We start from the raw sequence: 14557 nt of genomic DNA, 5'->3' as shown, positions 1-14557 counted from the left end.
GATTCTGTGTGACAGTCCTAAAGGCAAAGGGGTGGGAGGTGGTGTGTGTAACATGAGGGAAATTGCTCTCCAGCAAAAAAAAAAAAAAAAAAAAAAAATCCCCTTTTCTCACCTCCAGCTACTTACCTTGATTTAAGAAGTTAATTGCTTTCATGCAAGCATACTCCTCATTGCTGACCTTTAGCTGATGGAACTTGTGATACAGGTAGATGAGCCGCTCGATCACCTCCATCCCTTCATCACTAAATCTGGGGAACAGACAGAGGTGTGAGTGGGCTCTGATACCAGTGGAGGTTAAAGAAGGGAAGAGACAGAGGTCTCCTACAGCTCTTTAAGGCATCTAAGATAGAAAAGAGCCTGAGCTTAGGGGAAATGGAATCCAGAATCATTAGGAAGGACAGGTAGATCCATGGTTTGTCTAGAGGCAAGGCAGCTCATATAAGCCGCTGTTTCTAAGGTGAGGTGGGGTCAATCAAATCTAAGTTCAAATCCAGCTCCAACATATGAAAGCTTTAAGACCTTGGGAAAATCCTTCGACCTCTCTAAGTTTTGAGGTTCTCTTTTGTAAAATAATAATACTTACCTGCTTGGGGTAGCAAGGGCCAAAGGCGGTATGAAATGTAAATGTGGAAAAATATGACATTATTAAGATACTGCTATTGTTGAGATGCAGCCTCCAGTATCAATGTCAGCTGCCATGGTGACTCTGAGCCTCTGCCATGGTGAAGAAAAAGCTGATGATTATATTTTTTAGGTTTACTGTTTCCAGCAGGGCTGAGGTTATGCACAATGAGAAATTTTACTGGCATCCCTGACTTTAGCTAGGGAGGAAGGGAAACATTAACTGAACCTCCATGCCATGCCAGTCTCCGTGCTGGGCACTTTATGTGCACTTTCTCATTTAATTTTCTCAGCTCTATGAGCTATGGGAGATTATCATTACCACTGTATAGATGAGAAACTGAAGTTCAAAGAGCAGAGGGGACTGGTCCACAAGCACACAGCTGGTTGGTGGCAGAGCTAGAACTTGGAACCTAGTCTAACTTCCCAAGCCCTTGGTTTTCCCGATATCTAAGTGCAGCATCATACTGTAGCAGTTAAGACTCAATGCGGACCATGCTCCTTTCTTTGGATTAGAAGTAAGCTCCATGCGGAAAGACCAAGTTTCAGAAAAAGGAGCCCCAGGTTAGGGGACTAATACTCTGGGTCACAGTGGGGAATACCTCATACCAGAGGTGGAGATACCACCAAACCAAGAAGGCTTTAAAAAGCTTAATGGGGAAGCTAGAGTTTATAATAGCTGGGGTCAGGCTCAGCCTCTGCCCTTCTAGGAGTGGACTAGGGAGAGTTCCAGATAGGCCTTAGATGCAGCTCAGTCAAGGAGAGAAGACGCTCAGCTCTGGGACTACTTCCCGGTGATATGTTCAGATCTGAGTACCGCAGCCCTACGCCAGGCAAGAAGCCCCTACCCAGGTAGGGTCCTGAACACCTAGGGACGGACTACTGCTGTCTGGGCTCGACTGCCTTCTGTGTCGACTCTGACGGCTTTGCAAAGGCTTGGTCTCTGGGCAAGCGGCACATTTTCTCTTCCTGGGGGGAAAGCCGGGCTCTGATTGGGGGGCCAGAGGCATCTGTGGCATCTCCACTTGTCAAGCACCAGAGGGAGCTACAGGAGCAGCTACCCATCGCTAGAGCCTGACCCCTTTGCTTCAAAGCCCCATCACAGCCTGGGGCTTCTTTCCTCCATCGGCTTGTTTGAACAATGAGGGCTGACTCCATTTCTGTGCCTGGTACAATGGCTTTTACAACTTTATTAATACTTCCCCAAACTGGCTGATAGACAAATTTATACTGAATAACTTCTATACTAACCTTATCTACCATTCTATCCTTTGTTGAGTGTTTGCTACTTGCCAGTTACTTTGTTAAATATTCTACACATATTATTTCACAGGATACTCCCAATAAATCTACAAAATTGGTATTAGAGCCCTCTTCGTTCACATGTGGAAACAAAGCTCAGAGAGGTTATTTACTGTGCCCCTACTGCATTCTCACATTTTACCTTCCTGGCAACCTGTGAGATAAGTAAGATCACCTGCACATTAGGGATGAGGAAGCAAAAGAAGAGCATCTTGCCTAGCCCAAAGCTGCATAGCAAATGAGTGGCGGTGGGGTGGGGCCAAAGTTTAAACCCAAGTTTTCTAATTCCAAGCCTCTCACTTTCTCAGCACTACACTGTCTACTCCCTATCTTGTTCTTAACTGGGAACTGGGAAAGGCTACCTCATGCCACCACAGGGGACCTCAGGAGCTCTGTGTTCCCACAGCGACTCAGCCCAGGGCCCAACTCAGTCGGGTGTAGGGTTTGCTACAGTGCCTCCATGATGCTGAGACATGCAGGAGGCAGTGGGCCTGGGAGTGAAGAGCACGCCTCATCACAGGACTCTGATGACTACTTCTGTTCTTGCAAGGAAAAAAGTCTTGACTGAGAATTCCCTCTAGTATCTGCCTGGGGGGGTGGTGTGGGGAGGAAATGGGGTACAGCATCAAAAAGGAGGACGCAGGCAGAGCGGCAATGCCAGCATCTGTCTGTGGCCGAGCAGTGTAGCAAACAAAGATAACGTTCTCTCCCTTAATCAGCAACCGCTTGCCCCAAGTGCTCCCTCTGGCACTGCAGAACCTGCAGGTGTGTGGTTATCAGCCAGACCCCCAGCCAGCAGCGGTGAACTTACTGCTGGCTGAGTCTTGATGTGAGGGACACAAAGGAGCTCCCAAGTGCCTGGCGTGAGCATATGTCTCAAATCTGCCCTTTCTCTTGGGGACAGCATGTACCTTCTTTCCCACATTTCCTAGGACAGGCAACCATCATGGATCCCTGGCAGTGGTGGGGGGGGCTGGCAGCCAGCCCAGTGCCCCCACTCAGTCTCCACAGCCCAACTGCAAAGCTTTCCTCCACACCCCGCATCCCACCCCTTGATAAACAAATTGTTCTCTGTTCCATGGGCCTGCTTTCTCCTGCAGCCGTGCCTCCTCCACATCTGCCCACTCCACAGTTCTAACGCCCCTGTATTCCCTGTCTGCAAATTATCAGCATTTAAAACCAGAGAGTTGGACAAACACGCCCATTCTTCTTCGAGGTTCCCATTACACAAGCATGCTGGGACAAAGAAAACATTCCTGCCAGGATCCCCCAAACCACTGGACCATTCAGTCAGCAATTGAAGCTGACACTATGTAAGTTATGTCCCATTAAGGGGGCTGAGAGGCCCAGTTGTCTCTTTTTCATTCAGCTAAGTGCACCTACCCCCAGGAGCAGTCATCAGCTTTAAAGGAATTGTCATCTCAGCATCCATGTAAACACTCCAAGATTGAAAGTAAGACTGCAACTCTAGGACACATTCCAGAAAGTTGAACTTTTTAGAAGGCTAAATAATTTAGTAGAGGGTAATAGTAAGGATTCGGGGCTTTGGAGCACAACAGATCTAGGTGATAATCTCAACTTCATCTCTTTCTAGGTTTGTAGCTTTGAATTTTTTCACCTTTCTGAATCTCATGCTCCTCATCTGTGGAACAAGGATAACATCAGTGCAGTCGCTTGGGGTGGTGGTGAGGACTAACCAAATGTTTGTAAAGCACTTGAGATGGAATTTGGCACAATAAACAGTCTATAATTGTTAGCTATTATCATTATTAATGGCATCATCATCACTGCTCCTGTTATCACAACAAAAAGAAAAGATTGTTTCTTGAACCTTACAGCTAGGGTGTGAGCAGAGAAGCTGGGAGGCAACTTTCCAGAGATCTGGCAGAAATGGAGCTAGTGTTCATGAGATAGAAGTGCCCATTAAAGCCCATCTAGTGCAAGGCATCTTCTCTTGAGAGTGAAGGAGTCTTGATTAGGGCCAGGAGCAGTCACTGGCTGGTGCTACAATCTGCTTTAAATCAAATTCGCCCAGCTCACTGTCTGATAACAGCCTGATTAAGGAAAATGGGTACCATAAATTTGATTCAATATTTGAGAAGAGAAAAGGAGGTGGTCATGTATCATCAGGGAAAAGCCTTTTCATGACAGCAGGAACTCACTTGCACTCAAGAGTCGTGAAAAAGTAAAGGCATTTTGGGGGAGTAGGAGTAATGCAGGAGCAGGCAAGGTAGAAAAGAGCTATGGCCAATTACAGACTCCACACCCCAGTTTTTAGCAGGGTAAGGAATGCTTTACTCTGATGTACCTGATTCCAGAGGTTCTCATACTTCCTTGTCCTCTGACCTCTTGGGCTCTCAGGCTCATGCGTGTCAGGCTCAACAGACTCCAAACCAAACTCAGAGTGGCTCATCGCTTAGCCTGTTCTTCTCAGGCTCCATTATCGTGGCTAAGAGAATTGGCACTCACCTGCCTGGGCATCCCCAACTTCTGCCTCACTGAAGTCCCACTGACTATACCTCCTTATTATCTCGTAACTCTGTGCAGCCCTCTCTATTCCCAGAGACACTGCTGCCTTGTCCAGGCCTTGTTTCCTTTCACCTGGGTTATGGAAAAACCTCCTACCCAGCACCATCCTCTAGTGTCGTCCATGCCAATCCATCTTGAGCTTTACAGCCACAGGGATCTTTCTAAAATGACACCTGACCATGTAATTGCCCCACATAAAAACATCTCATGATTTAATAGTATTTACATAATATAACACAAATTCTTTTGATAGGCATTTAATGAATCTTTTTTTTAAGATTTATTTCCTTTAGAGAGAGAGAGAGTGCACATGTGCATGCGAGCAGGGGGAGAGGGAGACAAGCAGATTCCCCGCTGAGTGGGGAGCTCAATGTGGGGCTCAATCCCAGGACCCCGAGACCATGACCAGAGCCGAAATCAAGAGTCGGGCGCTTAACCGACTGAGCCGCCCAGGTGGCCCCTAGACTGGCATTTGAATACCTTCATGATCTGCCTTTTTTTATCTTCTTCTCCAGTCATTTCTCCCCTCATTTCTGTCTCTCAGATAAATTCTCTCTATACCCTAATCCACGGGATTGCTTTGGGTTCCCTGCACAAACCAACCACCTAGGATCTCTAACTTCTAGGACTTTATCTCCTGCCTTCCTTCTCTTCTCTATAATCTACCTAGAAAAACCCACTTCAAGATGCAGCTCAAATGTCTTATCCTCTGGCAAGCATTACTTGATTATGCAAGTAGAGGTACTTACTCCCTTGGCTGTGCTTACACAGTCCCTCATATACCCCTCGATCTCCACCAGTATCTCCCCGATTTATAGATTGTTATCTGTTTCTATTTGTCTCCCAATCCCCTAAGCCAAGAATAGGGGCTCTCACCTCAGAGTCAGAAACCATGTCTGCACCATCTCAATCCCAACTCCCCTCCCTCTGACACACACAACAGGGTCCTAGGTACATGGGCATGGAATCAGAACTAACGTGTTGAAGTTTAACTCGTTTTACCCATGGAAGGATTCCATATGCTTCTTGCATGGAGCAGTAAGTCCTGACAATACATCTATTTCTTATCCTCAGAACTAATACATGTTCTAGAATCAGCATTGTTCAAAAGAACTTTCTGAGATGATGGAGATGTTCTATATCTGCACTGTCCAATACAGTACCCACTAAGCACATGTGGCTAGTGAGCATGTAGAATGTGGCTAGTGCAAATGAGGATTGAATTTTTAATTTTAATTAACTTAAATTTAAAAAGTCACCTGAGGCTAGCAGTTAGTATATTGGACAGTGCAGCTCTACATTCTCCTCAGTAAGGAGACTTCCTAGAAATAAACATTTCCTCACTAATTTACTAGCCTCTGCCTTGCTCTTGGGGCTCAAGGGACTGGATACAGCAGGATGGGGTGCTTTATGAAGCTCAAAGCCACAAAGAACCCTGCATGGCCAATGATCCCGACCTACCTGCAGAGGGCCTGGGAAAACTCATCATTCTATAGGGACTAGAGCCCATAGGCCGACTTTGTAGACAGCTCCAGGCTGCACTGGTGGATTCCAGGCGATTAAAGAGGCCAGACTCATTGGGCCAGCTCTGCAAACCCTGACAATATTAAAACCTGCAGACTGCAATTCAAACACTCAGTTGGCCCAGAATGAAGGAGCTGGAGATAGGAATTTGATGGAAACAATGAATTAGAGGCTCAAAACAGGGAGTTCAGTCATCTGCAAAATCAGATAGCTCTGTTTACAGGACAAAGTGTCAGCTGGGTTCAAAACTCTGAAGCCAGTAAGCATCACTGAAAAGGAAATATTAGAAAACCAGGGGAGAGTGTCAGCACACAGACTCTTCCCTCCATCAGCTGTGCACAGGGCCCCTGAGGGTCTTGGAGCTTTACTTTCAGCCTCAGCCTAACACTTAGCCTGTCTTTATTCCATGGCAATTGGGTGACAGAGGAGAGGCACTTTGGTCCTGTGTAGAGAACTGTGGGGGCTAATACCCCATCTCCTCCAGTTTTCATTGATGGGGATACCTCTTCTCCCCTCTTTCTTGGTGTTCTGGAATCCCATGACTTCCATTTTTAAAAACTGTTCAATAAAGGTGAATTACTGAAATGTCTATTTAAATGTGATTTAAGCTTTATTTTTCACATGATAAATTAATAAGCCAGAAAAGCTGTATCAACAGATCACTTGTCCTGATTTTGGAGTTGTCACCATGTGCTCTAGGTCTTCAAAGTGAGTGAGGGGTGCCTGGGTGGCTCAGTCGGTTAAGCGTCTACCTTCGGCTCAGGTCATGATCCCGGGGTCCAGGGATGGAGCCCTCCATCGGGCTCCCTGCTCAGCAGGAAGCCTGCTTCTCCTCCCTCTCCCACTCCCCCTGCTTGTGTTCCCTCTCTCACTGTATCTCTCTCTGTCAAATAAATAAATAAAATCTTAAAAAAAAAAAAAAAACAAAGTGAGTGAAAGATCTGTGCTAGACAGGGAGATTAGGATCCTGGCCAAGTAGGATGAGAAGTTATGCCAGAAAACACTGAAGAGAGCAGCTGGGTCTCTTAGCCCCATGCTCTTACCACCTCAGTGCATCTCAGATGCAGTCAAAGAGCCTAAACTTTGACATTGGGCAGCCATAGGTTCAAATCAAGGCTCTGGGTTCATACCCAAAACATTAAAGGGCAGGTCTCTTTGAACTTCAGTTTTCTTATCCATAAAATAGGCATAACAACATCTATAATGCTAGAGGCTATGAGAAAAGAATAAGACAGTAATGTAAAATATCAAGCCCAGTGCCTGGCATATAGTAGGTACCACAGTGACTTCTAGATCTTGTTCTTGAATTGTAAACTATAGCTCAGAGCCCCTCACTTTATAGATGAAGTTTAGAGCTTGGGTTTTTGTTTTGCCCAAATACATTCTCTTATCTCAGTAATCCAGATGTGATAAATAATAATAATAATAATAGTGTAGCACTCTGTTAAGGCTCGCTGCACAGTATCATTTATTTTTCACAACTACCTTGTTGGGGAGGTACAGGTATTATCCCATTTTATAAATTCAGAATGTTGGAATCAGAGACTTGACTATGGTTACAAAGCTAGTCAGTGGCAGAGTTAAGGATTCAAAACCAGCCCTGTGTGTGGCTTTAATTCCTATCCTCTAGGGGGTCAGTGGGGGCACTCCATCCCCACCTTGCAGGGATGACGGTGGTTTGGTTGCTTGGGACTTCCTCCCCAACCAACAACCCTTACCTGTGTAGTTCTTCATCAGAGGGTGAGTACTTGGCAGTGACATCAGCCAGCTCCCCAAAGATCTGTTTGCTATAAACGGTGAGGGAGGACAGCAGGATTAATTCCTGCCAGGTAGAGCTCAGGAGGCACGTGTAATCCTTGATTGAGAGCTCGCAGAAGAAAGGCAGTTTCTTGATCCAGGCAATCTGCCTAAAGAGCAGCTCATCGGCCAGGCGGCAAAGCAGGGCAAACAGCTCTGCCTGAGTCACAGCATACCTGGGGGTAGGGACAGTGGAAAATCACTTCCAGTGGCCAGAGGGGGAGGATGGGGGGGCACAGGGAAAGGGTACTCCTAAGAGTAAAAAGGGTCTCTAGCAGTTGGTTCCTTGTCCTTGATCATGGGTCTCCAGCTCCATTCAACTGAGTCTAATGATAAAGGGGCAGGACTGGGGCCAGCAGCAAGCTCAAGGCTGGAGAGGTGGGTTTGGTGAGAAAAGGTTGTAGAAAGGAAAGGAGGCTTGGAAATTTGTGCAATTTATTAGGGAACATGACTTTTAATGTTGGTGTCCACTAATGTTCCATGTGTTAGAGAAAATTCCATCACTCCTGCACTAGTTTTGGCAACGAGAGCTCCTGTAGGGTGGATCTGGTGCCCACCCAATACAGGGACTGGCACAGAAATGAGCCTGAGGCCATATGGCTGAAAGAGAAGAGAACATGTTCAGAAGATTTTCCTGCTCTCATTGCACCCCCTGGTGGTGAGACTTAAGCAACTAAAGTCGCTCAGCCCCTGTAAACTACTGCTGAATGGAAGCAACAGGGCATTTCTCATCTCTGGGCTGGATGAGACAGGGTCCCAGTTTTCTTTCTCTCAAGACCCCTTGGCATGACTCATCTCCACACCCCCACACCCAGGTTTATAAAGATTTTGTGTGGCCTTCTTGTAAGCAGATCTTTGAATTTCCTCTTCTGATATTGGAGACTAGCTTAAGAAATCTCAGGATATATCCCAGGGGGTCTAAGCTTGATAACAAACAGCCCATGGCCTCAGGCCAAAGGAGTAATGGGTACAGCAACTGGTGGGCCTAAAGGCTGAACTAGTATCTACTTAGTAGAGCTGACAGAGGATTGACAAGAATATTCCTTCCACCCACTCAGGTCTGCACACAGTGCACATGGCACCAGGCTACTAATGGGCACATTGCTAGGGATGCAGACAGTCCACAACAAGTTAGTGCCTTGAATGGCTTGTTAATGAGTCTGGACTTGATGTATAATTATTCCCAGAATTAGAGCTCATCTCTGGCTCAGAGCCAGAGAAGCACTCAGACCACCTCAGGGCCTGGCTAACCTAGGCCCAAGCAGAAACAAAAGTCCTTTAATCCCAATTCCATAAGAATTGATAAACAGCCCCAACTCTGAAAAAAGATGCTCAAGAAAAAAACAAGGGACCGCTGACTTCAAAGATAAATAGATTTGTCCTCTGATGCTTGAGTCATTACTCAATACCCCCCTGATTCATTCCAAAGCCTAGGGTATTAGTAGCCAGGGATGAAGGTGGGTGTGGGGCAGGGATCATTTTGAAGTTGCAAGGGGTAAATGGGGCACTCACCCATCTTCAATCAACATGGGTGTGCCCAGTGGCTCCAGGTCCTCGGCTGACACCAGCTGGTGAATCAGACTGTATGACTGGGGATCCAGGCTGCGAGCTTGTGGGGGCAGGAGTGGCGAGTGGGCGGAATAGCTAAAAAGGTGCGGTATGTATTGATAGTGTGGAGGCACAGACATCCCCATGTACTGCTCCCTGAATGCCATGAATCCGTTCAGTTCCACAGACCTACTGAAGAGAAAAGTCTCATGTCAAGCAGAACCATGGCAGGTCTACTGCCTGCTCAAGATGGCTAAGGTGTTTTTTGGCCATGCAGTCTGTCTTCATCAGGGAAGATGTTAATTAATCGTTACATGCATGTCTCCCCCACTAGACAGGGACTCTCTGCAGGTGTCTGTATGTGTGATTTATCATTGGACACCCAGGACCTGGCAAAATAGGTACTAAATAAAGAGTGGTTGAATAAATTCTTTGTATAGGTGTCACATTTGAAGAGATTTTAATGGATACTCACAGACTATAATCCACAAAGGTGGGGGTATGTATTTTTTTACTGCTAGGAAAACTAAGGCATAGCAGGCTAAGGGCCCTGCCAGGCCATAAAACAAATCCAGCACCTAGCAAGAAATCTGACATGGAATCTGGCAAGAACTCCCAAAACATAAAGGAAGGAACAAAAAAGGAACAATCAAATGAATAAAAGTTATAATAAAATAACAAGAGAAAGGCAGATTCTTATCTTCTTCCCTTTCCTGGAGAAATCTAATCATTCTGTCACCTAAAACAAAAATCCCCTGGCTTTACCTAGATGCATTTCCTGTAATAGGGGTTGACAAACTATAGCCTATGGCCCATTTGGTAAATGAAATTTTAATGGAACACAGCCACTTTCATTCACTTACATAGTCTCTGGCTGCTTTTGCACTATAATGGTAGGGCTGGGTAGTTGAGACCCAGACTGTGTGGCCTGCAAAGCCTAAAATATTTATTATCTGGCTTTTAGAGAAAAAGTTCATCAATCCCTTTCCTATAAGAAAGATTTCTGCAAAAAGGAAATCTACCCTGGTAGCTGATGGCTACATTTTACACCTAACGACTAACTTAAGGTAACATTCTTGAACCAAGAGTCTCCAAGTTGGTATTCCATGATAGCAAATTTAATTAGCTTAAAATTTTTCAGTTTCTTAAAATTTATAAAGTGAAAATCTTCACTCTTGCTGAGACAGAGAAATGAGAACTTAATTCAATATAGTCAATGTGGTTTGTTTCATTTCTGCAATAAATATGAGAAAAGAGCTACATTTAAAAATGGTATTCTGTTAGGTAAAGAACGTATGGGCACAGACAGCAGCTATATCACTTTATTAAGCCTGCAGAAGAGGCTGCTGACATTTTCAATGTCTTTAGCAAAAAGTTGGCTGTGAAATCCTGCTTTGTGTCATCCTGGCCCCTACACCAAAGACTGAGGGAACAAGGGTACAATGGCTGAGACACACTGGCAGGAATACCCAGCCCAGACGCTCCTTGTGGGTCTACTCTTTGGGTGGTCCCTAGATGATGCTGGGTTTGCCTTGAAGCTCACCTGGAGGACAGTGTGGAGCCTGGTGAGGGCTGGTTGCTCTCTGAAGCCCTGTTCCCAGGGGAACTGTGGTCGCTGTCACCATGGTTGCTCCAGTGATTGGCCTCTTCCTCAAATTCCTGCCCAGACATGATCCTTTCGATCTCTTCCTCTGATATCTTTGACAAGGAATTGATACATGTTAGATTGGATGCTCAGGATATCCTCTGTTCCTTCTTTAGGACCAAGAATTTATTTAAACCTCACAAGGATTCCCAGAACTCTCTAGAGAGACATCCAGATTCCCTCTCCTCCATCTCCATACTCCAGGGTCTCTCACTAACCTTAGGACAGCTCAGCTGCTTGTTCCCCAGCATCATAGCTCACTATGGCCTTCCTCTTGTCCATTTACCCTCTTCTCAAGCCACAAAGTCTTCACGTTCTTCACGTTCTTCAACACTCTTTCTCTTTGAGTCTATTCTTTCCTACCCCTGAAACACCACTATTGAAAAACAAACTCCTATTTGCCTTCTAAGACCCAATTCAAATGTCACCTTCTTTGTGAATCCTTCTATCACTACCTAGACAAAATTTTAGGTCCTTCTCCTATACACTTCTAATTCTGTGTAGTCTGAGATAGGCAGAATAGCACAGTGATTACAAGGATGAATTCTAGAGTCAGACCACCTTTGTTCTAATACAGGCTCTGCTACTTTCTAGTTGTACAATCTTAGGCAAGTCATTTAACTATTTGAACTTAAATTCAAAATCTGAACAAAAATTATTTGTGTGGTAGGGAAAATAATAGTATCTGTCTCATGGGATTGTTGTGAGGATTGAATTAGTTAATACATTATCACATGGTTAGAAAAGGGCTTAACACATAGCAACAATTATGGAAGTTGACAATGCTATCTTCACCATCATTATTGTTATTTTTACAGCACTTATGGTAATGTATCATAAAAATATCCTCTATCAGACCTAAGGCTATGATAGAATCCAGAAAAAAGTACTCAAAGAATGCATGTTGGATAAATAAACAAATGTTCACTTATTAAGTACTGTCCATGAAACTTCACATAGATTTTCTTAGTAAGAAAGATATTCCCAAGCCTACAGAATAAATAAGAAGAAATTTTAGCTCAGACAAGTGAACTGATTTGCCCAAGATCACACTGTATGCCCATGTGTCAGGAGGAGTTTGAGGAAGAGGCCAAAGTACCCAAGTATTCAGTCCATGGCTTTAGCTACCATACCATGAAGGGAGTGAATAAATACATCTTCTATAAAGTGTTTAACCCAGAGTTGAAGCCTAACTGGCTAAACTCAGCACAGAATGAGAGTGAATAGGAAGGAGTAAGGGCCAGATAAATTTTTATTTCTTGTTCCTATAGAAAGCCTGGGAGGACATTTTCTCTCAAGTCTATCTGACTTAAACCTGCATGACTCTTTGTTCCAGCAGCCTGTGAAGAAACCTTGAGCTGCTTTGATCATAAATACAGGAGGCACTTAGAATTGGAAGCCAGCCAGCACAAAGGACTTGGAGGGAAAACAAGAAACATTTAACTGGTACAGAAGTTGAGTGATTGGTCTTAACAAACTTCTATTTGTATACTGAATTAAGAGGGGTAGTCTTTCTTTATTCAATAACATGTAACAAAAAAACCTTTTCTCTTAGGGATCTTTAGAACACATTGAAATCTCAGATTTTATAAGACATGTAAAGATAAAAGATACCATCAAACTACAAGACATCTACCGAGACCCTGACCATCAAACTACAAGACATCTACTGAGACCCTGACTGAAGCAGCCTCAGTGATGGTAGTGAAAGCAATACCAGAGCTTGGAGGGCATGAAAGTACTTGAGCTAGGTGAAAAGAACCAGTCCTGATAAACCAGATTATTCCAGCTGGGAGCCAAAGTTGGACTGCATCTGTCTCTCCATATGGGTCCCAGAGGACACTGGGCAGTCACTGATGCATTAAGGGGATGGAACATATTAGGAGGGCTTGAATCTAGGTTCAGATCTCATCTGTCATTTCCTAACTGGGTGCTTACTGTTGGGCAAGTCACTCAAGTTCTCTGAGCCTTAGTTCCCTCACATAGAAAATGAAGATAATACCCCCCACTTAGTAGTTTGGGCTCCCTCTTAGGGTGCAGAACTAAATCAGACAGACTTGAGAGGTTAATCTAAGATAAAGTGATGAAGTGCACAATAGGTACTCAATAAATCATAATTCTATCCCTAATTTTTAATTATAATTAAACATAGTTAAGAACTTGGGAGATCACAGCTCTCTCTTCTTAACACTACCTAAAAAAGTAAGAGACAAAAGGAAAATTTTATGCTCAGTATCAAAAAGTCAAATACAATGACAGATAAAATAGGTTTCTCTGAGCATCAGCTCCCTCCATTCTAGAGAGAACATAAAGTCTAGAGACATAAGCGACTGAAGATCCCTGCCATGGTGGGAGAAGGGTACTCAAAAGACACTGAGTAATGCTGAAGAAGGTTTTTCATTCAGGAAATGCTTAAGAATTCTTTCCAACAGATAAACTTTCTACTGCATCTAAATATAAAAAGAATGACTACAAATAAAGGCCATACATGAAAAGCCCACAGCTAACATTATACTCGATGAAAAACTAAAAGCTTTTTCTCTAAGATCAGGATAAAGGCAAAAATGTCCACTCTCACTATTTCTATTTACTGTAGGAAGTCCTAGCCATTGCAATTAGACGTGTAAAAGAAATAAAAAGCATCTAAATCAGAAAGTAAAATTATCTCAGTTCACAGATGACATGATCTTATGAATAGAAAACCAAAAAACTATTAGAACTAACAAAAGAATTCAGCAAAGTTTCAGGATACAAAATCAACACAAAATCAGTTGCATTTTTATATACTACCAATGAATCTGGAAAGGAAATTAAGGAAACAATCTCAGTTACAATAGTTATCAAAAAGAATAAGATACTTAGGAATAAACATAACTAAAAGGATGAAAGACTTGTACACTGCTGAAAGAAATTAAAGATATAAATAAATGGAAAGACATCCTCTGTTCACAGATTAAAAGACAATTATTGTTAAAAATAGCCACACTATCCAAGTTGATCTACAGATTCAATGCAATCCCTATCAACATTCCAATGGCATTTTTTGCAGAAATAGAAAAAAACAATCACAAAACTCATATGGAAACCCAAAGAACCCCAAATCGCCAAAACAATCTTGACAAAGAACAACAAAGCTAGAGGCCTTACACTTCCTGGTTTCAAAACATATTAAAAGTTACAGTAATCAAAACAGTATGGTACTGGCATAAGGACAGGCCTATAGACCAATGGAACAGAACAGAGAGCTCCAAAATAAACCCACATATACATAGTCAAAAGATCTTGACAAAGCTGCCAAGACAACATAAGAATAGTCTCTTCAGGGGCGCCTGGGTGACTCAGATGGTTAAGCATCTGTCTTCGGCTCAGGTCGTGATCCCGGGGTCCTGGGATCGAGTCCCACATCGGGCTCCCTGCTTGGCGGGGAGCCTGCTTCTCCCTCTCCTTCTCCTGCTGCCCTTGCTTGTGCTCTCTCACCCTCTCTGTCAAATAAATAAATCTTTAAAAAAAAAATAATAGTCTCTTCAACAAGTGGTACTGGGAAAGCTAGACATTCATATGCACAAGAATGAAATTAGATTCTGTTCTTAT

At 43.8% G+C, this 14557-nt stretch overlaps 1 protein-coding gene across 5 annotated transcripts in view; it reads right to left on the bottom strand.

Moving 5' to 3' along the window:
* Positions 1-14557, bottom strand: part of NR6A1 (nuclear receptor subfamily 6 group A member 1) — a 224046-nt gene that overhangs the window by 8897 nt on the left and 200592 nt on the right. For 4 of the 5 annotated variants that reach the window (XR_003523576.2, XM_027614501.2, XM_027614498.2 and 1 more), the window contains 4 exons: positions 10865-11019; positions 9286-9513; positions 7695-7949; positions 127-248 (listed from right to left, as the gene is read on the bottom strand). Coding sequence is in view for 4 of the 5 variants with exons in the window: in XM_027614501.2 (XP_027470302.1) it covers positions 127-248; positions 7695-7949; positions 9286-9513; positions 10865-11019 (760 nt within the window). In the remaining variant the exon portion in view is untranslated. The remainder of the gene's footprint in view (positions 1-126; positions 249-7694; positions 7950-9285; positions 9514-10864; positions 11020-14557) is intronic. The other variant, XM_027614499.2, reaches the window with a different exon arrangement.

Source organism: Zalophus californianus, chromosome 13 (assembly GCF_009762305.2).
Source record: "Zalophus californianus isolate mZalCal1 chromosome 13, mZalCal1.pri.v2, whole genome shotgun sequence".
NCBI classification, from domain to species: domain Eukaryota; kingdom Metazoa; phylum Chordata; class Mammalia; order Carnivora; family Otariidae; genus Zalophus; species Zalophus californianus.
This window is presented reverse-complemented; position numbering and strand designations above follow the sequence as displayed.